The 25,170-nt window shown below is 35.1% G+C and overlaps 2 protein-coding genes across 2 annotated transcripts; both read left to right on the forward strand.

Moving 5' to 3' along the window:
• Window positions 1–6,286: 6,286 nt before the first annotated feature.
• On the forward strand, window positions 6,287–9,726 carry LOC127903958 (probable polygalacturonase At1g80170). Its single transcript, XM_052445130.1, has 6 exons — window positions 6,287–6,487; window positions 8,153–8,204; window positions 8,344–8,425; window positions 8,577–8,685; window positions 8,829–8,945; window positions 9,042–9,726. The coding sequence occupies exons 1-6, from the start codon at window positions 6,287–6,289 to the stop codon at window positions 9,393–9,395; spliced, it is 915 nt and encodes a 304-aa protein (XP_052301090.1). The 3' UTR covers window positions 9,396–9,726.
• An 8,106-nt stretch (window positions 9,727–17,832) lies between these two features.
• Window positions 17,833–19,751, forward strand: LOC18109453 (berberine bridge enzyme-like 13). The gene has a single exon (XM_006387672.3). It carries the CDS (start codon window positions 17,875–17,877, stop codon window positions 19,471–19,473), a length of 1,599 nt encoding a protein of 532 aa, XP_006387734.2. The 5' UTR covers window positions 17,833–17,874; the 3' UTR covers window positions 19,474–19,751.
• Window positions 19,752–25,170: the final 5,419 nt, after the last annotated feature.

The following is a 25,170-nucleotide window of genomic DNA, read 5'->3' on the forward strand; positions in this document are numbered from 1 at the left end:
TACAACATGAAGAAGTTTGAACACATGTTAATTTTATGTTATCCTAGGCCGAGGGGTTTCATCATAGATTTGGTAGCATAAAAGTTCTCTTTCAGCCTATTCCCTTCAAGTAAAATGTTTTTGCTCATTCAAGAATTCTATTATAACCGGCCTCACTCAACTCATGATCTGACTTGATGGTGAACACATGTGCAATGACCGATAATTTACCGTGATTTGTACACCTATCCCATAATGGTTCGTCAGAGTCTTTCAAAAGATCAAAAATCTTTGCCGCGTTTGCATTAAGTTCTTCATCTAGTATTGGACATTGACCGATATAACCCTAATTCATTCTCATCATATCCATAACCATATTCTGATAAGGATTACTATTGTCATCTACAACTTCATGCACGTTGCTAAAACTAGAAGTTAACCCAACTATCTTTTCTACCATGGTCTCATGAGGAACATATGGTTCTCCATGTGCAAACTAACACAAGTATCTCTCCATGAATCTTTTTTGTAGAAGATTCATCGTTACAATATTTGGATAAATAAACTTTTTATTTTTACACCTTTTATATGGACATCTAATATTACATCCACTAATATTTCTTGGATTAAATAGTATATAATTAATAAAACCTTGAACCCCATTATAATAATCCATCCTACGCAACCATTCTGGTGAATCTCGATACATCTATGAACGATCATCCATTACATATGTTAAACCTATATAGAATATTGATAACAACATGTATTAATTAATTACGTAAACTAAATAAATTAAAGAACATTGGTTTAACTTAAACTTGTTCAAACTATTTTAATAGTTCAACTAATTCATTATCAATTAACTATATAAATTTAAATTTCTATACATTTACTGAAAATTTCAACTCAACAATAAAATTGATAAAATATAAAATGAACTCGTTAAATAAACAATTTTTTATTTCATCACAAAACATCTAAGTCACAAATTCAAAATAAATTTTATCAATTTATAAAGAAATACAATTTTATAAAATCTAAAACAAACCCTACCATGTGCAAATCATACATTCATACACTAAATTTTTATGAGAAAAAGCTATAAAACAAGTAAACAACCAAATAATATATATATATATATACTACAAAAATATATTGTTGCACCTCGGCAGACGTTGCAGACAGGGGAAAAATAGAAAATTAGAGTTGCCACTTAGTAATTAAAGAAAACAAAGGATCCTAAAAATTAACATTGGTTCCAGAGATTTAGGTAATTAAGATGTTAGTTATGTCCAAGGGAAGAACAACGTCACCCTCACAACATTTTTCGTATGAAAGATTATATATATTATGTGTTTGTTTTTAAATTTAATTTTTTATTGCCATCAATTATTATAATTGTTTTTAGTTTTTTTTTTTTAATTTTGTGAAAAGTTTGACTTTGATCTTTAGATACGTTAGAAAATGATAAACTCGTTAAAGATGTTTGACATTAAGTTCTAAAAGAAGTTTTCACTGAAATTGCTAAAAATGTGCGTAACTGATATTTGATTTAAAATCTAGACATTCGTTCCTTTTTTAAAAAGAGACATGTAAATTAAATTGTTTTTTTAAGTAGGCGTTGGATGCATGTAGATAGTAAAGATAGGATTGGATTTTAGCCCATTTATTTTTGTTGGTTTTTTAAAAACAAACCTAGATGCACGTCATTCTACCTCAAACGGGTATTCATCGAATTAGAGAGTTTTTGAAAATGTTATATTAGTTGCAGTTTAAAATATTTTCAATTTAAAAATATATTAAAATAATTTTTTTTATTTTTTAAAAATAATTTTTAATATTAACACATCAAAATAATTTAAAAAAATTAAAAAATAAATTTTAAAAAAATATTTTAAATTTTTAAAAAACACGGTTTCAACAACTTCCCAAACACTTACTTATTGCAAATTATTAAATCCTATGAGCGGAAAATATTATGGAATTATTCCCTATACAGCAAAGATAAAAATATTTTTCACTCGAAAATGCATTAAAATAATATCTTTTTATTTAAAAAAATCATTTTTTTATATCAACTATCAAAATAATTTTAAAATATAAAAAAACTTAATTTTAAAATAAATTAAAATTTTAAAAATAACGATTTCAACAGCTTTCCAGAATCCAGACACTTCCTTTACTCAAAGCAAATTATTAAATCGTATGAGCGGAAAATATTACGGAATTATTCCCTGTACATCAAAGACAAAATCACTGGTTTATTTTATTACGAAAAACTTCTCACCATTCTCAGCCTTCTCTCATTCTAAAAAGAAAGACCGTGACCAATCTTCATCTCTTCTTTTCATTGTGGCTGTCTCTTTCTCTTTTGTTGTGTTGGCTATGCGAGGAAGACCATGGGTTTCGGGTTTCATTTTTTCTGGCGGCTCTCTGTCCTTAGTCGCCTCCTTTGTTACTGTGCTGGTATTTTTTCGATAGTGAAGGATGGAAGCTTTTGTGTTGTTGGTCTAGGATGTGGTGTTGTGTGAATCCTTTATTGAATGAGAGGCTGGTAGTTCTGAAATATAGTATCAGTGATTGATGGTTGGCTGGTGGTGAGGGAGATGATTGGCTGGAGAGATCAATTGGTAGTCTATTGAGGTGTTTGTTGGGGATTCCGGCTCCCCATGAGCGGACCGGTGGTGTATTGATAGTTGCTCATAGAAGGCTAAGCACACTGACACAATATTTAACGTGGTTCGGCTAATTGCCTACATCCACGGGAGAGGTCCATTTTATTAGAGATAGAGAAAGGATAAAATAAATACATGGAGGAGAAGGATCACATCCACTCAAACTCAACTCCCAGCTCACACACTCTGCTGCATATGGCAGCAGCTCCTCTTTCTCTCTTCTTCTCGTCACTTCACTCTCACACACTCTGCTGCCCATGGCAGCAACTCCTCTTTCTCTCTTCTTCTCGTCACTTCACTCTCACACACTCTCACTTTGCTCTCAAAAACATGCCTCTTTTATAGGCAAACATGGTGAGCCCCTCCAGCACATTTGTCAACATGGAGGGGCCAATAAAGCCTTAAACCATGCCATCAAATGTGGCACTAATAGTGCTTCCACTTGCTTGGTGGTGGGGTATTGCCACAAATGACAATATCCTAACAATCACCCCCTTTGCCATTTGTGTGGGCAATTGTCCTCTTGCTTCTTCAGCAAAAGCTTGCATTCTGCAGCTCTTCCAAGCTTCCATTCTGAGAGCGTCTTCAACACAACATTCCCCTTCGAGCGTATCAATCATGCTCGGTCCGGATTGATTTTTCAAGCCTCACACCAAAGCTTACAACACCCCCTCAAACAAATATTCCCAAGTGCGACAGTCATTAAGTATTTCAATGTGATCACAAGCTTACCACTCTTCCAAGAGTCTACTCATCTAGGAGTTGCGCCTGCCCTCTGTTCCATCCTAGGAACCACGCCTTACTTCTCCGTGAGTCTCTCGCTCTTAGTCTTAAGAGTCCAGGTAGCTCTCCACCTTTAACCATGGGGGCAGCCCATTAAAGGTTGATCCATATCTGTCTTCATACTCTGAGTATTACAATGCCATTACCGAGCTCACCACCTTGACAAGAGTCAACTTGTTCCCGGAACCTGCGCATGCCCTCTGCTCCTTCATAGCAACCGCGTCTTAATGCTCCACAAGTCACCCACTTATTGTCCAAGGCAAATGTCTTCTAGCTCATTGATCTTTAGCATGGGGGCAATATCCATGAAAGTCAATCCTGCATGTGTCTCCATACTCATCATAGCCACTTCATTGGCTATTCATACACCTGTCCACTTATATCTTGCCATCACATTGGCTCTGGGGCGTTCTAAACTGGGATCCTATCATGGCCCTTACACCTTCTCTAAGGTGTCTTCGCCCGTTGTCATGAGGCGGTTTGAACTGGGGCTAATATTTTGGCCCTTACACCTTCTCTAAGGTGTCTTCGCCCGTTGTCATGGGGCGGTCGCATCCTTCTTCAGCTGAGATGCTTCAAAGTGGCTCCAAAATTCTCTACCACTATGTGTACTATGAGAGAGATTACTGCCACTGACTACATAAAAAGAGAAAGTTGCGGTATACTCCTCGCAATCCTCCACCTCAATTTCTATGTTTGGAACTTCTGTGTCTTTCTGCTTGACAGCTCCACCTACACCAACTCTCTTTGGTGTCTTCGCCTTTCATCATTGGCGATCGCCTTTTATCATAGGTGTTTGCACCCCCTCAATTAGGTGCTTCTGCAACAGCTCTCTTTCCATCCTTGCATGCATTGAAAAGGTCTTCGCCTGTTGTCTTCATCAAGAGCACAAGAGACTTCTTGTTGTACAAACTTTAACAGTCTCTGCTCTGAGCTTCATCTGGGAACACTTCTTCTCCTTGCACCTGTTGTCTCATTACAGTACCTCATTAGATCCTACGGGTACTCCTGCACAATCTCCGTGTGCCCTCGTGCAATTTCTGTTCTCCAGATTTCTCCATATTTCTTGCTTATGTTTGACAGCAGCTCATCCTGTCATAACACCTATCCAAGTCAAAATAGGGTGTCAATCTTTATCCTCTTGCTGTATTTCTCTTCCATTATCAGGGTCTTCATAAATTCTTCCCTCGAGAAATCACAGTCACCGAATCTAACTTCTTTGGAGAAATCACCTCTCCATCAGATCCTTGAACATACGGAACTCAACTGTTCCCTTGTGCCGTCGTCTTGCTAGTCTTCAACTGTTTCATTACAAACTACTATATATACGAAAATAGTACCGTATGGATAATCCTTCCACTAAGCAAGTTCCCAGGAAAGATTGGAGGGGTCACACTGGTCCCGCTTAAAACCCAATCTCCTAGACAGAACTTCTTAGGCCATATCTATCCATCGTATTGTCTTTCCGTATATACAACCATTTGCTAGCTTTGTTGCGGCTTTCCTTTACAAGTGATCTGGAATATACTGGTTTAATACATGATTTCTCAACATCTGGCGAGACTACCAGTTCTTAGATTCGTCAGGATTGGTCTTTATCAATTTTCACTCTACACCTCTAATTGTCCACTTGATCGGGTGTCCAGAGTGTCCCAATTTTGCCTTCCCTCAAGGCAAGTAAAAAATCCCCACTTAGCAGTTCAGCACATGTAATTGGGTAAACATGTGCACCTTCTTCTTCTTCATCTCCATCGACCACCATGATGCCCTTTAAATGCCTCATAATCGGGCCATCTCTTTTATTAATTCACCACCACCACTTTTGGTCTCAAATCTCAATGATCGGACCATACCATTGCATCCACAACGATCAAATTAGTTGGAAACAAGTCTGAAATCGTCCAAATCGCATTTCAAACGGCTAAGATTTGATCAAAACAATTCTGGCCTGATGAGCGGCCCAGATTCAATCTCAGATCCGGTTACACGTAGGATCAGCTACACTGGATCCTGTCCCTTGGCTCACGGCTCGGCTCGGATCAACTCAGCTCGGCTCGCGGCTGATTACGTGGCAGGTGGGTCCCACTATGCTGACGTGTTAGCTGACTGTTCGCCGACTGGGCATGCTAACGCCATGCTTACATCATGATGACGTCATCATTATCCGGGTCTGGCACGTGAGTCGGGTCGTCTGGCATTTGGGTCGGGTTAGCCCATCCGGGCGAAGAAGACGCGTGTGACGCGTGGCGCGCGTCTGTGCGCGTGGCCAGCCACCTCGCCGAAGCGTGACGGCGCGTGCGGACGTTTTCGACGTCTGATTTCAACGCGGTTTTCACCAATGGCTTCGTCTCTTCCTCTTCTACACAGTGGTATGGTCAAAACACAGTTTTGACAACTTTCATTTTTGAGCAAAAATCAAACACCACTTTAAACCATATGGTCTGATACCAATTGTTGGGGATTCCGGCTCCCCATGCGCGGACCGGTGGTGTACTGATAGTTGCTCATAGAAGGCTAAGCACACTGACACAATATTTAGCGTGGTTCGGCTAATTGTCTACATCCACGGGCGAGGTCCATTTTATTAGAGATAGAGAAAGGATAAAATAAATATATGGACGAGGAGGATCACATCCACTCAAACTCAACTCCCAGCTCACACATGCTGCTGCATATGGCAGCAGGGCTGCTACCCATGGCAGCAGCTCCTCTTTCTCTCTTCTTCTCGTCACTTCACTCTCACACACTCTCACTTTGCTCTAAAAAACATGCCTCTTTTATAGGCAAACATGGTGGGCCCCTCCAGCACATTTGTCAACATGGAGGGGCCAATAAAGCCTTAAACCATGCCACCAAATGTGCCACTAATGGTGATTCCACTTGCTTGGTGGTGGGGTGTTGCCACAAATGGCAATAAAGCCTTAATCTGGACAGTGTTGGTTTTGATCCGGGACTGGAATGGCAATGGCAATGGTCTCTGTGTGGGAAATAAGAGGAATGGAACTGGGTGGTTATGGCGTTTGAAGGAAATGGATCATGAAGGCTTTGTGCATGGTCAATCCTTTTAGGCTTTTAGCTGAATGCGAGGCCCCCCTGGTTGTCTCTTGTTCGTGCCTTTTTGAAGGAGAGAATGGAGCTGAAAGTTTGGGATTTGGTGCAGGAAATTCTGTGATTTGCAGGAATTCCATAGCTGATTTCCTGGAATTGGGAGATTGGTACATTCCTTGTTCTCATTACAATCCTTGCATTTTGAATTTTTCCAATTTTATTCAATTTACCCTAAATCATCTTTTTCTTTTTTATTATATCTCTAGTTATACAATTTTGATCAATATAACTTCCAATTGACTTTTCTTCTTCAATTAAAACCTTCATTGATTTCTAATTTGACTATTTATTTCAAAATCAACATTGAATTTCAAGTTTCTTTCACTCTTGGCAAAATCAAATCAAATTAAGTTCTTTTCTTTAATTTACTATTCAATTCAAACCTCAATTATGATCCAAAAATTTTCAAACTTTATTTTCGCATATGAAGCTCAATTATCAATTCAATTTCAAACCCCAGCTTTTTTGTATTTAATTTGTTTTTTGCATTTTTTTTATTTACAAGATTTGTTTTTGACACAGAAATTAAATAAAGCCACTGAAAAAACATATATTTTTTGAGTTTTTTTATTTTTTAAAAATATACAAAAATAGAGGTCAAATTAAATTGGGTCATGACATATTCAACAAAAATTAACATTTTAAAATTGAGTTCAAATAAAAAATGAATGGTTTTGCTTATTTGAAGTGGAAAATTCTTAATAAAATTTGAATCGGAACAGAGATGCTGAAAAACTGAGTGTTGGGGTGATTGTAATTGTAGTGGGAGGTTGATTTGAGATAAAATGGAGTGTGGGGGGGGGGGGGGTTGTGTTGTTTGTTGTAAAGAAAAATAGAGGAAGAAGAAGAAACGAGGGAGGGAGAGAGGAGGGTTGCTTGTCAGATCATAAATTAAATATTATCGATGAATTTAATCAACAAATTTAAATGTCTGTAAAAATAATACGCCATCGTACTTTTGGCTTTTTTTCATTCTTCCTTTTTCCACTGTAATTCTCTCTGTATATACCGTGAGAATATTTTTGTCGGTGTTTACCAATGAATACTACGAGGGTATACTCAGTCAGAAAAATTCAGTACAATTTAGTGATAGAAATACTTTGTTGGTGTGCCTATTTGTATTTGCTAATTTTCTAGTAGTGAAAAAAATAAAAGAAGATTGAAAAAAATGTGGCATGTTCGATGTTGCAAATATATGTTATAATCCAATATTAATAACAAGATTCCACTAAGCATGCGTTGTTATTAAAATTGGCTAGGCTTTTCACAAAAAAAAAAAATTGACTAGGCTTAGTGGTCCATTTAGGTCAGGGTTTAAATTAAATCAGGTGAAAATTACTCAACGTATCAGCTTATAACCCAGATAAAACCTAGTTTGATTTAAAAAAAAATATTGATTTAACTTTTTTTAAATGTTTTTATTTTTTTTAAAATCAAAACGACGTTATTCTTTTTGGATTGATCCAAGTTAATTTAGTTTAACTCACCAAACTTGTAACTAGGTTTTGGGCTTGATCACTTGTCTAATTAGATTTAATAACTTTGAGTTGAAGTAAGAATCATATAAAAATAAAAATTAGAATGGAACTCATCATTTTGAATAGGGTTTTGCTCAATCAACTAATGTGGTTCTCCAGGATTGCAAAATCGGAACAGGTTTTCAGACGTTAACCCCATTATTTTCCTCATCTATTCTCCAAGTAAAGAATATCATAATTAGAATGGAGATCTTGGGGATATTATTGGCAAACTTTCTGACAGGTTGCATATTTTGTTGATTCTATGGTATATTCAGGTGACGATTGCATCTCGATTGTCAACGGTAGCTCTGCGATTAAGATGAAGGGAATATATTGTGGACCGGGACATGGAGTCAGGTTGAGTTAAATATGAGATTCTAGCCATCATGTCATATCCCATAAAGGAAGATGTTATAGGCCAAGTTTTACCATCATCTATACAGAAGAGCTGGGACTGAAATTCCAAGTTTTCATTATTAACCCTTTTCTTTTAAATTCTGTCACTCAGCATTGGAAGTCTAGGGAAGGACAACTCAACAGGCATAGTCACAAAGGTGGTCCTGGATACTGCACTTATCAGGGAGACAACGAATGGCGTCAGGATTAAGACTTGGCAGGTAATACTCTAGGACATAGTTAAAACTGTTCGGATTCTGGAAGTGCTTAAATTATATTCTCTCACAAGACTTGAGGAATGTTCGATGGAGTATGCATCTAAAATCCCCTGCTAATATCCTCTCTGGATCTCTATATGCTGCAGGGAGGTAATGGTTATGTTCGCGGGGTACGTTTTGAAAATGTCAGGATGGACAATGTTGATAACCCCATCATCATTGACCAATTCTACTGTGATTCCCCGAAATCGTGCCAAAACCAGGTACGTATTCCATTTTTTGTGCTAGATTCATACTTGACAACCTACTCTTTAATAACTATCCTAGTCATCTGATCAGAATTTTGCTCGTTTTTTTAGACATCAGCAGTGAGAATTAGCGAGATCATGTACCGCAATATTAGTGGCACTACAAAGAGTGCAAAAGCGATGAAGTTTTCCTGCAGTGACACAGCTCCTTGCAGCACCATAGTCCTGAGCAACGTAAACTTGGAGAAGGAGGATGGCACAGTAGAGACCTACTGCAATTCGGCCGAAGGCTTTGGATATGGCATTGTTCACCCATCAGCTGATTGCTTAACTTCCCATGACAAAGACTATAGTTTCTTCGAGCAGACAGAAGTTTCCCAAGACTACATTCTCAACGACGTGACGGAAGAAAAGGTTGAGCTTGCAGATTCCAACAACGACCGCATTGTTCATACTGAACTTTGACATGGCCTCTTATTGTAATAAAACTATCCTTATTAACTATAGTAATATACTAAATTGGGTAAATGGAATGTATAGAATACAAATAGATATTTCTTGGAGGAGGATTGAGGTGCCCATGTTCGATTTTTTGGGAAGTTACAGGTATTCATATATAGTCACAGACCAACGAAAGCAATTATGCACCTGGGATTTTAAATATTGTGTATATTTTGATTACATGTGCCTGCATTATTTGAAGGTTTGTCATAATTGCAAGTTGGAACATTTGTAATGATTTTTTGTTGTTTCGGGTTTCAAATTCTATAATGTAAGTCTCTCTCTTTTTTTCCTAGATTTGTTATATGAGCAGCGAGCTTGCCTAAAACTACAATGATCGATGCAGGTAAAAGATACAATTTAAGTCCCAAGGCTATATGATGCAGGTAAAAGCTACAACAACAACAACACATACATTTAAAAGAGTTGCGAATGAATTCTAAATTCACAAAGAAAATAATTACATAATGGCTATATCTTCAAGAGGTTTACAAGATATTTAAATAAGTTAAAAAAACCTATCTTTACTAAGAAATAATCTAAAGTGTAAAGGCATTTAGGAAATTAAAACAGAATCTAAAATAAAATAATAAATCCAAAAACTTCTAGAAAAAAATAATAAAATTCTGACTATTGAGATACAACTATTCAGTAAACAATAGAGTGACTTTCCATGTGAGAACTGCATGTAGAATCACATGGAAAAATTTGAGTCTAAGCTAACAGTTAGATTTCATGTTATGTTCGTTTTAAGGTACTAATATAGTATGATACAATCGGTTTTTTCTTGAACTTAAACCTATTCTACTAACACATAAAAGTATCTACTAAAACATCCATATAGTGTATCTAAACAAGATACTATAAATTAAGAATTTTACTTTCTAACCCTAACAATGCAGCCCCTTTACAATCTGCAATCTTTCAAATTCACCAACCTTGATATATTTGAAGCATGTCTATCAGAAAAACACATACTCTTAAGTCATTGATAGACAAGTAACTATGCATTATTTTCTAAGGCAAAGCTGACTTTGAGCTTTGCGACACGTGACCCATCGTAAACCAACTCTATATTTTTATGGTGACAAAACAAAGATATATCCATTCTAGTCTTTATGTTGTCGTTTGTCTTCCCTTTCACGTCCATAACCATGTTAAAAATATTTCCTAACACATTATTTTTAATGTGCATGACATCAAGGTTATGGCATAGAAGATTAGTCTTCCACTAAGAAAACTCCTAGAAAATACTTCGCTTTACTCAATTATGGTCAAATCAAAACCAGGAAATTTCTGCTTATTGGATTGAAAACCACGCACACACAATGTCATCGTACTCCAATACCATATCATAGAATTCTTCACTTTACAGTAGCGAAGGTGTAACATCCTTTTCAACTCTGCTAACAAAGAAGTCTTTTCTATACTTGTGACCCGTTAGCAAAAATCATTGGTGGAAATAAAAAAAAAGGCATTTTACCATCATTTGTTAACATAAATGCCTTGTTATTTTTCATACAATATAGACATGCTAGTTTTACATGTGTGCTCCAACTAAAAACCATTCCATAAACAGGAAAATCATTGATAGTTCACATCAAAGTTGCCTTCATCTAAAACTTTTGTGTCCTCGATACATTATATGTCAAAGCCCCGGATAACCACAACTATTTCAACAAATCAATCAACAGACCAAGACAAATATCTATATTTTGACCTAGACTATTAGGGCTGAGTATGATCGTAGATAAAAATATGTACTCTGATATCAAACACATCTATAGTGGCAAGTTATAAACCGTTAGTATCACCGACCAACAAGGATAAGAAGTAACAGTGAATCGAATGGATTGAATTCGTATGTACATGACCAAGATGCATGTACCTTAATTCCATTGAAAACTAAGGATGCACCCTATTAAAATATTTATAGGCTTCACCATCAGAAAAGTGCACCATCACTCCATCCATCACATCATATAAATGATGCCATGTCATGTGCTTAGTAGTGGTTGGTGACATCAATAACATTTGCAGTCTAGTTGTGATTAGAAAGCATATAAGTTTTCTATATACGATAAAAGCCGTAGGTTTTGGGTTTATAACGAGCATGCCACATGTTTTACACTCGTTCAACTCTATATTTTAAAGGTAGTACAACATGTAGAAGTTTATACATATGTCAATTTTATGTTATCCTAGGCCGAGGGGTTTCATCATGGATTTGGTAGCATAAAAGTTCTCTATCAGCCTATTCCCTTCAGGTAAAATGCTTTTGCCCATTCAAGAATTCTATTATAACCGATTTCACTCAACTCATGATTTGACTTGATGGTGAACATATGTGCAATGACCGATAATTTACTGTGATTTGTGCACCTATCCCATAATAGTTCGTCGGAGTCTTTCAAAAGATCAAAAATCTTGGTCGCGTCTATATTGGGTTCTTCATCTACTATTGGAGATTGACCGACATAACCCTAATTCATTCTCATCATATCCATAACCATATTCTGACGATGATTACTATTGTCATTTATAACTTCATGCACATTGCTAAAACTAGAAGTTAACCCAACTATCTTTTCTACCATGGTCTCATGAGGAACATATGGTTCTCCATGTGCAAACTAACACAAGTATTTCTCCATGAACCTTTTTTGTAGAAGATTTGTAGTTACAACATTTGGATCAATAAACTTTTTATTTTTACATTTTTTATATGAATATTTAATATCGTTTCCACTAATATTTCTTGGATTAGATAATATATAATTAATAAAACCCTAAATCTCATTACAATAATTCATCCTACACAACAATTTTGGTGAATCTCGATACATCCATGAACGATTATCCATTACTTATGTCAAACCTATATAGAATATTGATGACAAAATGTATTAATTAATTACGTAAACTAAATAAATTAAAGAACATTGGTTTAACTTAAACTTGTTCAAACTATTTTAATAGTTCAACTAATTCATTATCAATTATCTACATAAATTTAAATTTCTATATATTTACTGAAAATTTTAACTCAACAATGAAACTGATAAAACATAAAACGAACTCGTTAAATAAACCATTATTTATTTCATCACAAAACACCTAAGTCACAAATTTAAAATAAATTTCATCAATTTATAAACAAATACAATTTTAAAAAATCTCAAACAAACTCTACCATGTACAAATCATACATTCAAACACTAGATTTCTATGAGAAAAAGCTATAAAACAAGTAAACACTCAAATAATACACACACACACTACAAAAATATGTTGTTGCACCTCAGCAAACGTTGCAGAAAGAGGGCAAAATAGAAAATTGGAGTCGCCACTTAGTAATTAAAGGAAACAAGGGATCCTAAAAATTAGTATTGGTTTCAGAGATTCAGGTAAAATATTAGTTATACCGAAGAAAAGAACAACATCACCCTTCCAGCATTCTTTCTTATGAAAGATTATCTTTATTATGTGTTTATTTTCTTAAATTTATCTTTTTGATTGCCATCAATTATTCTAATTATTTTTAGTTTTTTTTTAATTTCTAATTTTGTGAAAAGTTTGACGTTGATCTTTAGACATATTAGAAAATGATATTAGTCCCTTGAAAATAAAAGAATTGTTGAAGATGTTTGACATTAAGTTCTAAAAAGGATTTTTTGTTGAAATTGTTAACAGTAACGTAACTCATATTTGATTTGAAATCTAGACATTGATCCTTAAAAAAAAAAAGACATGTAAATTAAATTGTTTTGTTTTTAAGTAGGCGTTGGATGCATGAAGATAGTAAAAATAAGATTGGATTTTAGAACATTTATTTTTGTGGGTTTTTTAAAAACGAACCTGATGTACATCATTGTATTTCAGCAAGTATTGATTAAATTATATTTAGATGATGTTTAAGAGTTTGATAATAAATATGGTTTAAAATATTTTTTATTCAGAAATATATTAAGATAATATTTTTAATTTTTAAAAATAATTTTTAATATTAACATATATTTAAAAATATAAAAAAATAAATTTTTTAAAAATAAATTTTAAATTTTTAAGAAATACCAACAACTTCGAACACTTCCCTTACTCAATGCAAATTATTAAATCCTATGAGCGGAAAATATTACGGAATTATTCCCTGTACAGCAAAGACAAAATCACTGGTTTATTTTGTTACAAAAAACTTCTCAACATTCTCAGCCTTCTCTCATTCTAAAAAGAAAGACCGTGACCAATATTCAACTCTTCTCTTCATTGTGGCTGTTTCTTTCTCTTTTTGTTGTGTTGGCTATGCGAGGTAGACCATGGGTTTCAGGTTTGATTTTTTCTGGAGGTTCTCTTTCCTTAGTCCCCTCCTTTGTTCCTGTGCTGGTATTTTTTAAAATGGAGAGGGAGCTGTCGGTGGAAGGCTGTGATTGTGGGTTTTTGGGTCTGTATGGTGATTACAGTCTCAGTTCTTTGTGGATGAAGGAGAGGTTACGGGTGCTGCGAGTTGGGTTCGTTGGGGGCTGTATTTGGGGATGACTTGGAAATGGGTTTCCTTTGGTGCTGCTTATTGGTGATGAAGGGAAGGGCTGGAGCCCTGATGGGTCAGCCGTGGGTGGTTGATGATGGTGAAAATGGAGGCTTGGGTGTACAGTGGTGGGGCTCACTGTGGGAATGGAATTTCTGGGCTCTCGTCTGTAGATGGGGATGAAGGCTGGTTTGGGTTGATGAGAGAAGAAAAAAGAAGAAGAAGACGCTGGCAGTGGGTGACTTTGGTGGTTTCGGATGTTAAAGCAAGGGCTGGTCGTGGATATATGGTTTAATTGGTTTTGGTAGTGGCTAATCCATGGTGGTCAATCTGATAGTTGTTCTCGCGGGTAGATGCAAGATGGAGAGGCTGCTGCTGGTTGGGAAGGGCTGGGGCCGAGAGTGAAGGATGGAAGCTTTTGTGTTGTTGGTCTAGGGTGTGCTGTTATGTGAATCCTTTAGTTGAATGAGAGGCTGGTAGTTCTGAAATATAGTATCAGTGATCGATGGTTGGCTGGAGAGGTCACTTGGTAGTCTATTGAGGTGTTGTGGTTATGGTTAATCTGGACAGTGGAACTGGAATGGCAATGACGATGGTCTCTGTGTGGGAAATAAGAGGAATGGAACTGGGTAGTTATGGCGTTTGAAGGAAATGGATCATGAAGGCTCTGTGTATGGTCAATCCTTTTAGCTGAATGAGAGGCCCCCCTGGTTGTCTCTTGTTCATGCCTTTTTGAAGGAGAGAATGAAGCTGAAAGTTTGGGATTTGATGCAGGAAATTTTGAAGGAGAGAATTCCATAGCTGATTTCCTGGAATTGGGAGATTGGTATCTGGACTTAATTGCTTAGGACTGCAATCCAAAATCTGAAATTAATTGCAGGATTTTGGGGTTTAACTGCTCAAGAATCTGGCTATAGTTGGGTGATTACAATCTCTGGAATTAAAAATTGAATAAATTAATCCAATTGGACTAATATGATTGAAATCAATGAATCAATTTGGACTAAATTGAATTATATGGATTGAAATGGACTGGAGTAAGAATACAGGTAGACATTCCTTCTTCTCATTACAATCCTTGGATTTTGATTTTTTTCAATTTCATTCAATTTACCCTAAATCACCTTTTTCTTTTTAATTATATCTCTAATTATACAATTTTTATCAATCTAACTTCCAATTCTGACTTTTCTTCTTCAATTCAAATCTTCTTTAATTTCTAATTTGAATATTTATTTCAAAATCAACGAACTTCAAGTTTCTTCCGCTCTTAGCAAAATCAAATCAAATTAAACTCTTTTCTTTGATGTACTCTTCAATTCAAATCTCAATTATGATTTAAAATTTTTCAAACTTTATTTTCGCTTGTGAAGTTCAATTATCAATCCAATTTCAAACCCTATCTTCTTTGTATTTAATTGTTTTTTTATTTTTTCATTTTGCATTTTTTTTATTTACAAGATTTGTTTTTTTGACACATAGAAATTAAATAAAACTACTGAAAAAACATATTAGTTTTTGAATTTTTTTATTTTTTTTAAATATACAAAAATAGGGGTTAAAATTGAGTCATGACATATGCAACAAAAATTAACAAATTTGAACTGAAACAAGATGCTAACAAACTAAGTGTTGGGGTGACTGAATTTGTAGTGGGAGGTTGATTTGAGATACAATTATGTGCGCGCGCGCGCGCGCGTGTGTGTGGGGGGGTTTGTGTTGTTTGATGTAAAGAAAAATAGAGGAAGAAAAAGAAATGAGGGAGGGAGAGAGGAGGGTTGCTTTTCAGGTCATAAATTAAATATTATCGATTGTTTTAATCAACAAATTTAAATGTCTGTAAAAATAATACGTCATCGTACTTTTTGGTTTTTTTTTCATTCATTTTTTTTTTCACTGTAATTCTCTTTGTATATACCGTGAGAATATTTCTGTCAATATTTACCGATGAATACTATAATGGTATGTTTAGTCAAAACAATTTAGTACAATTTAGTGATAGAAATACTTTGTTGGTGTGCTTATTTGTATTTGCTAATTTTCTAGTAGTGAAACAAATGAAAGAAGATTGACAAAAATGTGGCATGTTCGATGTTGCAATATATGTTATAATCCAATATTAATAACAAGATTCCACTAAGCATGCGTTGTTATTAAAATTGGCTAGGCTTTTCACCAAAAAAAAAAAATTGACTAGGCTTAGTGGTCGATTTAGGTCAGGGTTTAAATTACATCAGGTGAAAATTACTCAACGTGTCAGCTTATAACCCAGATAAAACCTGGTTTGATTTTTTTTAAAAAAAAGTTTATTTAACTTTTTTAAAATGTTTTTATTTTTTTAAATCAAAACGACGTTATCCTTTTTGGATTGATCCAAGTTAATTTAGTTTAGCTCACCAAACTTGTAACTAGGTTTTGGGCTTGCTCACTTGTCTAATTAGATTTAATAACTTTGAGTTGAAGTAAGAATCATATAAAAATAAAAATTAGCATATTAATTGCTTTAAGAGATGATTGTTTCCTAGGAACTGCGTTAAAAATGAAAGGGAACCATGTTGTACATACTAGCTCATATATATATATTAGTTTTTTTTTTAGTTTAATACATATTATTGTCAAAACAAAAATAGCTTTATTATATTTTTTTTTTCATTCAAGTGATTTGAAATATATTAAATGAGAAAACAAAAGAAAAGAATCATGAGTTTATGAAAAAAAAGAAAAGGTTTCAAGGCATACGATAGGAGGTCTTCAATGTCGGCTGCTAAATATTGCAACAGGCATGAACTCGATGTTATAGTGGACCTGAGCCGCCAATCTGGGTTCGGCTTTTGTATTCTTGGAGGCTAACAATCTTTGACCCTTCAGAAATCCTCAACCGTGACGTATTCTATATTAGTTTGCTCTCAGTTATTAGTCATTCAAGATTTCAAAGTTTTTTCTAAGGAAAACGAAGGACGGAGATTTCAAAGTTTTTTCTAAGGAAAGCTAAGGATGGAGTTCTGGATAATAATGTAGATGACAATCCCTTACTTGTTATTGAATTAATAACACTATAAAAATAAAATAAAATAAAATAACCACGGCAACAGGCAATAGAAAATATAGTATATGCCGCCACAAATTACAAGATAAATATTCTTTCACATAAAAAGAAAAACTCAGCTAAAACCATCTCAATGGAGGGATTTCAAACTAGGGTGGTACCAAATTGCTATGCTGAAATGGACATTCAATTCAATGATACTGCTGACAAGAGGTAAAATTCCCTTGCAACTTGAAGAAACCTAGTTTTGAAAGAAGAACAAAAACAGTCGTAGAATAATTATTATAAAACATAAATAAGAGATGACTTTTAATTAATACCAACCAAATAATATATGTGTGAATGGCAATCAATTAAGAATTTTAGTTCAAATTTCTTGATTGGCTGCGGGGTAGGACTAAAGTATGCAAACGAATAATGTTCTCTCCTACCAGTGAGATTTTCAATAGTTGCAGAAGCAGGTTGTTTCAGAATCTCAAAGGGTTGGAGCCAGTATGAACTCTATAATAGCCCAACACATGTAGCGCCAAGCACTAAGAAATGGTTAAGATCATGTGAATGGAGCAATATAATGAGAAACCAAATGGTGACCAGAACAAGTTTCCGTCTAGTTTCTGAAGAACCCCTTAGAAGAAAAGTCAGGTAAAATATTTATCAAAGCAGGAATTTCACATGGGAAAAGCATAGATGACCAATATCTAGGCCCAAGTTGCCTGTTGGTTGTTGAAGATATAATAAAAATCATTACAATAAGGCTTACATTTAATCCCTGATTAATGTGACTCATACACATCAAGATTACTATATAAGTAATCTTGGGGCTTCTGCTTTTGATACACAAGCCAGGGAGATAGAGAAATAAGCAGGCAAAAATGGTGCTTCCAAGTGCTTCCATTCTTTCAATACTTGTAGTCCTACTCCTATCTCCATTTGTATTTTCATACCCAATTCAGGATACGTTTCTACAATGTCTCTCATCAACTTCAGAATCCTCCTTTCCTTTCTCCACTGCCTTGTACACTCCAATTAATAACTCTTCATTCACCACAGTTTTACTTTCTACTGCTCAAAACCTGAGGTATATATTGCCTTCAGTGCCAAAGCCAGAGTTTATCTTCACACCATTCAATGAATCCGACATTCAAGCAGCTGTTGCTTGCTGCAAACAGCTTGGAATTCACTTTAGAGTTCGGAGTGGAGGCCATGATTACGAGGCTGTCTCTTATGTCTCTGCAATTGAATCCCCTTTCATTATTATAGACCTTGCCAAGCTACGGTCTGTTGACGTTGACATCGAAGATAATAGCGCTTGGGTTCAGGCAGGCGCCACAAATGGTGAACTTTACTACAGGATTGCTGAAAAAAGTAAAACGCATGGTTTCCCTGCTGGCCTTTGCACCAGTTTAGGCATGGGTGGGCTCATTACAGGTGGTGCTTATGGTGCTATGATGAGGAAATACGGCCTCGGTGCTGACAATGTCATCGATGCTCGCATAGTCGATGCTCAGGGCAGGATTCTTGATAGAAAAGCCATGGGAGAAGAACTTTTTTGGGCAATCAGAGGAGGAGGAGGAGGAAGCTTTGGTATTATTACTGCCTGGAAAGTAAAATTGGTCCCTGTTCCAGAAACTGTAACAGTCTTTACAGTTACTAAGACCTTGGAACAAGGCGCCACTAAGCTCCTCTATAGATGGCAGCAAGTTGCTGACAAACTCGACGAAGATCTCTTCATTAGAGTTAGCATTCAAACAGCCGGTACCACAGGCAACAGAACCATCACAACTTCCTATAATGCCGTGTTTCTTGGTGATGCCAAGAGACTCCTCAGGGTAATGGAATCTAGCTTTCCAGAATTGGGCCTGACACAGAAGGATTGCATCGAAACTACCTGGCTCGAATCTGTGCTATACACTGGCAGCTATCCGAGCAATACACCTCCCGAAGCTTTACTTCAAGCAAATAACGTATTGAAGAGCTACTTCAAAGCCAAGTCAGATTTTGTCCAAGAACCTATCCCTGAATCTGCACTGAAAGGTATTTGGAAAAGGCTTTTCAAAGAAGAAGGCGGTTTCATGATATGGAATCCTTTTGGTGGAATGATGAGCAAAATCTCTGAGTTTGAGACTCCTTTCCCCCATAGAAAGGGTGATCTATTCATGATCCAGTATGTAACTGGCTGGCAGGATGCTTCAGGGGATGTTGGAAAGCACGTAAAGTGGATCAGGGAGCTTTACAAGTACATGGCACCTTATGTTTCCAAGAATCCAAGGGAAGCATATGTGAATTACAGGGATCTTGATCTGGGCATCAACAGGAACACTAACACTAGCTTTATTAAGGCAAGTGTTTGGGGTGCTAAATACTTCAAGGGTAACTTCTACAGGTTGGCATTAGTGAAGAGCAAAGTTGATCCTGACAACATTTTCAGGCATGAACAAAGCATCCCACCTCTTCCACTTCACATGAGATAGAGAAGTTGAAGAGTAACGCAGGGCCAGAAAGAAGGGTGGTTAGATCACCCTGTTTAGGCACTTTTCACAGAACCAGCATCCTTGATTTGTTGTAATAATTTGGTTAAATAAACAGTAATTGCAGTCCCAAAATGATGTGTAATAAGCAAGCTATTCTGTCATGGAGCAATCGAAATTTAGTAGAAAGACGTACAATAATCGTGGTTGTTGAATCCTCGATGATGATCAGATCTAAATTATTTAATAAAATACAGCAATTTGGTGAACAATTTACAAAATATTGAATAATATGCTAATGTGCCTTTAATGATCCACTTAATGATCACGTACGTAAGATGTTGTGAAGACGTGAATTGAACCCTTTACCTCAAGATTACAAGTCTTACGAGCTTAGGGGAGAATAGTAGAGCAACGTAGAGAAAACTGTGGAGTTGAATAACAAACCAATAAAATAAACTACTGGCTGTCAACCGGAGAACCTCAGGAGAAGATTAAGAAAGATAACATAATCTGATATTTCTATCATTATCTAGAAATTTGAAAGCACTACAATTTAGCTATTCTCTTGTACTAAAACTCTACAAGAATCACTCATGTAATTAAGATGTTTTTAATCCGCTTCTCTTCTCTAGTTAACACTTAAAATGAAGTGTTAACCAGAGAACTGTTTACTTGTATGAAAAAGACAGTACTGAAGAACTAGTAAAACTTATCCTTCTGTTTTTCTATATGATATCACAGCTCTAAAAAAAGACAAACATCTTAACATGTCAACCAGTCGGGTCAGGTAAGCTTAATAGCTATGGTTAAGACATTAACATTAATAATTAGTGTGATAGAGAAATCATAGTATCACACAAATCATAGTAAAAACATGTTATTACTCCACATAATTATTGGCCGACTTGGGCTAGCTCCTAGTCTAGATTGTAACTATTAATAGGAAAAATGACCATGTAAATGACTTGGTGTATGCAATTACATGCATTAACTAACATATAGTCATTGATTTGGGTTGGAGGTCTTAATTTTAAGTAATTAATTATTTAGGTTGACTAATTTAATCCTTCACAAAATCTACAAATCAAGCTAAATATAATAATTAAGTTGATGTCGATACATGCATGTGCTATGGTTAGTTTTGTGTCAGCCCATATAACTTGTCTTATACGGATTGTGCTGTGCTTCAAGGGTAGCCTTAATAGCTGTGGTAGCGATAGCAGTTCTAAGTATTTTTTGTTTAGAAATGTATCAAAATGAATTTTTTTTATTTTTTAAAAATTATTTTTGACATCAACATATCAAAATGATCTGAAAACATAAATAAATAATTTATTTTAAATAAAAATTAAAAATTAAAATTTTTAGGAACGCGGTGCTAATACTCCCTTACAAAGCTACCCTGTTTACTTGTATGAAAAAGATAGTATTCGAGAACTAGTAAAACTTATCATTCTGTGTTTTTCACAGCTCTAAAAAAAGACAAAAACATCTTAACATGTCTTCCTCTCCTTCCTCCTTCATGCGAGAACACGACATTGCAACGACTCTTCCCAGACTAGTCTAGATATCTTTTGTTGGTTGAGAAGTCGCCACCAAGTATATTATGACTACTAGGAACTCTAATTGGTTTTTTAGAGATTCTAGGTAAAGGACTGGTGGCATAAAAAAATGTATTAATTAGCACCCGTAGTACATTTTACCTGAATTAAACTCCATTGTTTTTTTTCTTTGTTTGCTATTGTCTAATGATGTTTCTATTTCTATCAGCCTACCATGGTGAGTTTGCTACGATGAACAAACCCTGGTTTTCTAGATCAAGAAAATCAATCTAGAAAGGTGAAATGTCCTCAATTATCATTGAGCTTTCTTTTAGGGTAAACTTGAGATTTTTGCTACCACATCATTCTAAATAATATTTCAGATAAAATTATTTGTTGTTTTTATCTTTATATTATAAATGAATAAGTTGTATTATTCTTAATAATATTCTGGATGTTAATCTCATACAATTTTTTTATCCTTATATTAAAAAGAGTAATAATAAATTATTATTCCTAATAATATTTTGGATATTAACCTAGATTTTTTATGCTTATATTAAAAGTGGATAATATATTTTCTTGCCAAAAACTATTTTTAAAATATAGACCAAAATCCCTTGGAATTTTACAAACTTGTTATAAAATCTATGCAATACTTCTTCTTCAAAAAAACATGCCAAAGTATTTTAGATTATCTTTTTTTAAAAGGATGCTCAAATAATTTTAGGATTTTTTCCCATATGCAAGATAAAAAAAAATATATTTTTATTTTATTTTTTTTCCTTATTTATTAGGCTTTGCTTGGCAAAAACTCATTTTTTCTTGAAATAAAACTATAATAACAAGTCTAAGTAGGTGTTTGTCAAACATATCCTTAAACTAAAAAACCCTTTAAAGGGTTTTAACCCTTTGACCTAATTTTAACCCAATTGGGCTGACCCAAAATCTTTGGTTTGACCCAAAAATAAAATCAAAGATAAAAAACTGATTAAACACAAAAAAAATAAAAACTCAAAATTTCTTGGACAAAACAAATCAAACACAAAGAACACGAAGAACATTAAACCATGAACTCAGCAACATGGATCCCAAATTAGACTAGATACGATCAAAACAAAAACACAAATATATTGTAAATCATGTAAGGATCAATAATTTGGCACCCATTCATTTTGATTATCATTCAAACATCACGATTTTGTCAAAATAGGTTTCGGTTTAAAACCAAAACCATAAGATGATAACCCATCAAAACTTGTTATTGATGCAAATAAACCCTAAATTATTAACTAATCAAGCATAAAGAAGTGTGTAGCACAAAGAAATGGACCAAAACTGGTCCAAATCATGGGCCTAAGACAATGTTCTTCCTAAGAACATGAAGAACACTGCCTTAAACCCAAAAAAATACCCAAAAAAACCCAACCACTGTCAACCCCTAGAAATTGGCATTTTTTACCTCTAAAACATGCCTTCTTTATCTCAACAACAAGTTACACTACTATAAACAAATAAGTTTGAATAAAAAAACTAACAAATAACATCAAAACATAAAAATCATGCAAGGGGTTCTAAATTAAAAAAACTATTAACTTAAAACAACCTACATGTTAATACAATTTAGATTCAAAATTGGTTTTCCAAACATATTTCGGTCATGAGAAGACTTAGAAAGCCTAGGATGAACAAACTTCCTTCAACATGCATTGCTTAATTAAGTTAACTAAAACTAAAGCAAAATTATTTTATCAAAAATAACTATCACTTTTACACCTTTCGAACACACCTCCCCCGTCCTCTGACTTATCAATTTTCCAATTAAGCTCTCAAAATTGACTTTCAAATATATAATTTTATCCCTATTAGTCCTCAAAACTTTCAACTTGTATTGTCTTGCTTCCAATTTTAAAATTTTTATTTATTTATTTATTTAAATTGAAAAGTTGGTTTATGACAATTAATCCATTCAAAATTTCAATGGTGCACTCATAAGATTTTGTTTTTCTGTTTTTACAGTTTTCTAAGGAAAACTAAGAAGGGAGTTCTGGATGATAATAATACTATAGAAAAAAAAATAACCACAGCACTAGGCAATAGAAAAACATACTATATGCTGCCACAAATTACTAGATAAATATTCTTTTACAGAAAAATAAAAACTCAGCTTAAACCATTCCAGTGGAGGGACGAGGAGTGTGTTGCAAGAAAAATATTGAAAACTAGGGTCTTGCCTATCCTGAAATACACATTCAATTCAATGATAAAAATATGAGGTAGATAAAAATGATTTAATTAATTCAGTACTCTAGTTAATCATGCTCGATCTCTCTCAATGTCTACATTATAATTCTTAGAGGCTATGAAGAGTGAAAATATATAGGTGTTAGTAAATAAATATTCAATGAACAGTAGCAATAGTGAACTGTTCAAGAGTGACAGTAATGGACCCTAAATCTCTCTCTCTCTCTCTCTCTCTCTCAATTTAATTTTAATTTTAACTTTGTAATAATTGGTCTAATAGATATTGAGGTTTCCTCCTCATGTTATGTTTTTGGATTCGAATCCTAAAGAAGACAGCAAGAAAATATTGCATTGTGACTTAATGTACGAAAATTGATCCGAGAATGTCTTTATATTAAAAAAAAAATCAACTGAAATGCACATTATAGGAATAGGTAAAATTCTCCTATAACTTGAAGTAACCCACTTTTGAAAGAAAAAAAAAGTAGGTTTCACCTCCGTCAACAGCAGTAGGTTTCACCTCCAGCGAGCGACCTTCTCTGCACTGCACCGTGAGCAGGCAACCGCAGGAGCAGCCACTCTCTCTTCAGTCGCAGTCTTCACCAGCCATCCACAGTTTAAAGTAGCTTCCTCCTCCGCACCAGCAATACGCAACCAGTGGAGAGAGAGGGGACGAGGAGACAGAGAAGAGCCAGAGAGGAACAGACCAGAGGCGGAAAAAACAGGAAAAAAAAGAGAGAAGAAGGGACCAAGGAGAAAGGAGAAACACAGAAGAACGAAGGGAAAGTCGAGAGGTTTTGCCCAGCCACCTGTCTCCAGCGTCATCTGGCCGTCTCCCTCGACTTCGCCTCCAACAACGACATGCCCAGGTAAGTTTCCTTCCTTGCTTGTTAAAATAATTAACCGGTTACGGTTGCATGCATGCGTGAACCATTCACGCATGCGTGTAACAGTGGCCAGCCAGGTCACTGGCTAAGCTAGTGACCAGGCTGGACCGCTGGGTCTAGCCCAAACTGTATGGCTAGGCTAGATGCATCCCCTAAAAAAAGAGTAAAAATAGTTTTCTTTTCTTAAAACTTAAATTTTGTGGATTTATTCACTGGAGCCAGAGTCAGGAGTGCCGCACATTTTGGGTTGTGCAATATTTATCAACACAAGAGTTAAAATATTCATAAGTGACTGTTCACTGACGTTAGAGTCAAGAATATGATAGGAAATAAAAAAAATGGAAAAGCACAAACTCTTAGCAATTTTAAACAAAACCAGCAATGCAGTCTACCTTAGGTAGAACGCGTAAGGGGTGATAGCATCTTCCCTTTCACGTAATCAGTCTCGCACTATTGGAATCTCTGTTGACCAATTAGGGTTTCTATTGACCATAATACTAGGTGGCAACTCCTTGAACTAGACATTTTCCTCCAAAGAATAAGATGTCAGATATCTGTTCTTTTTTCATGAAAATTTTTAATCGGTCACCACGATATTTGGGTGTGACTATTCACTGCAATCTTCTACGTTGATTTTGTCATTATCATCACCTTCATCGACTTGTGTATGTCCATTGGTTCTCAAAATATTATTTAACTCCACAACTTCAACATCAACAAAAGTATTCTCGATGATGCGAAAAATTGAATTTTCTTCTAAGTCATTATATGGAGCAACTCGATATGGATCAACTAACTCATCAAGTTGAAAGACAATATCTCCTATAATTAATTCATCATTTCCATCTTGAACAACCTGGACACGACCCCTGGGTTTAGTTTTCACTACAGATAACCAATCAACTCTTAAGCAACCCTTTCTAAAAGAAGGAGTGTATGTGTAATAAACTTGCTGACATTGCTTGGCGAAAACAAAGACATTATTGACATTGCGGAGTCTAGCCTTTGTATTAATTTAACCAAAT

Source organism: Populus trichocarpa, chromosome 11 (assembly GCF_000002775.5).
Source record: "Populus trichocarpa isolate Nisqually-1 chromosome 11, P.trichocarpa_v4.1, whole genome shotgun sequence".
NCBI lineage: Eukaryota > Viridiplantae > Streptophyta > Magnoliopsida > Malpighiales > Salicaceae > Populus > Populus trichocarpa.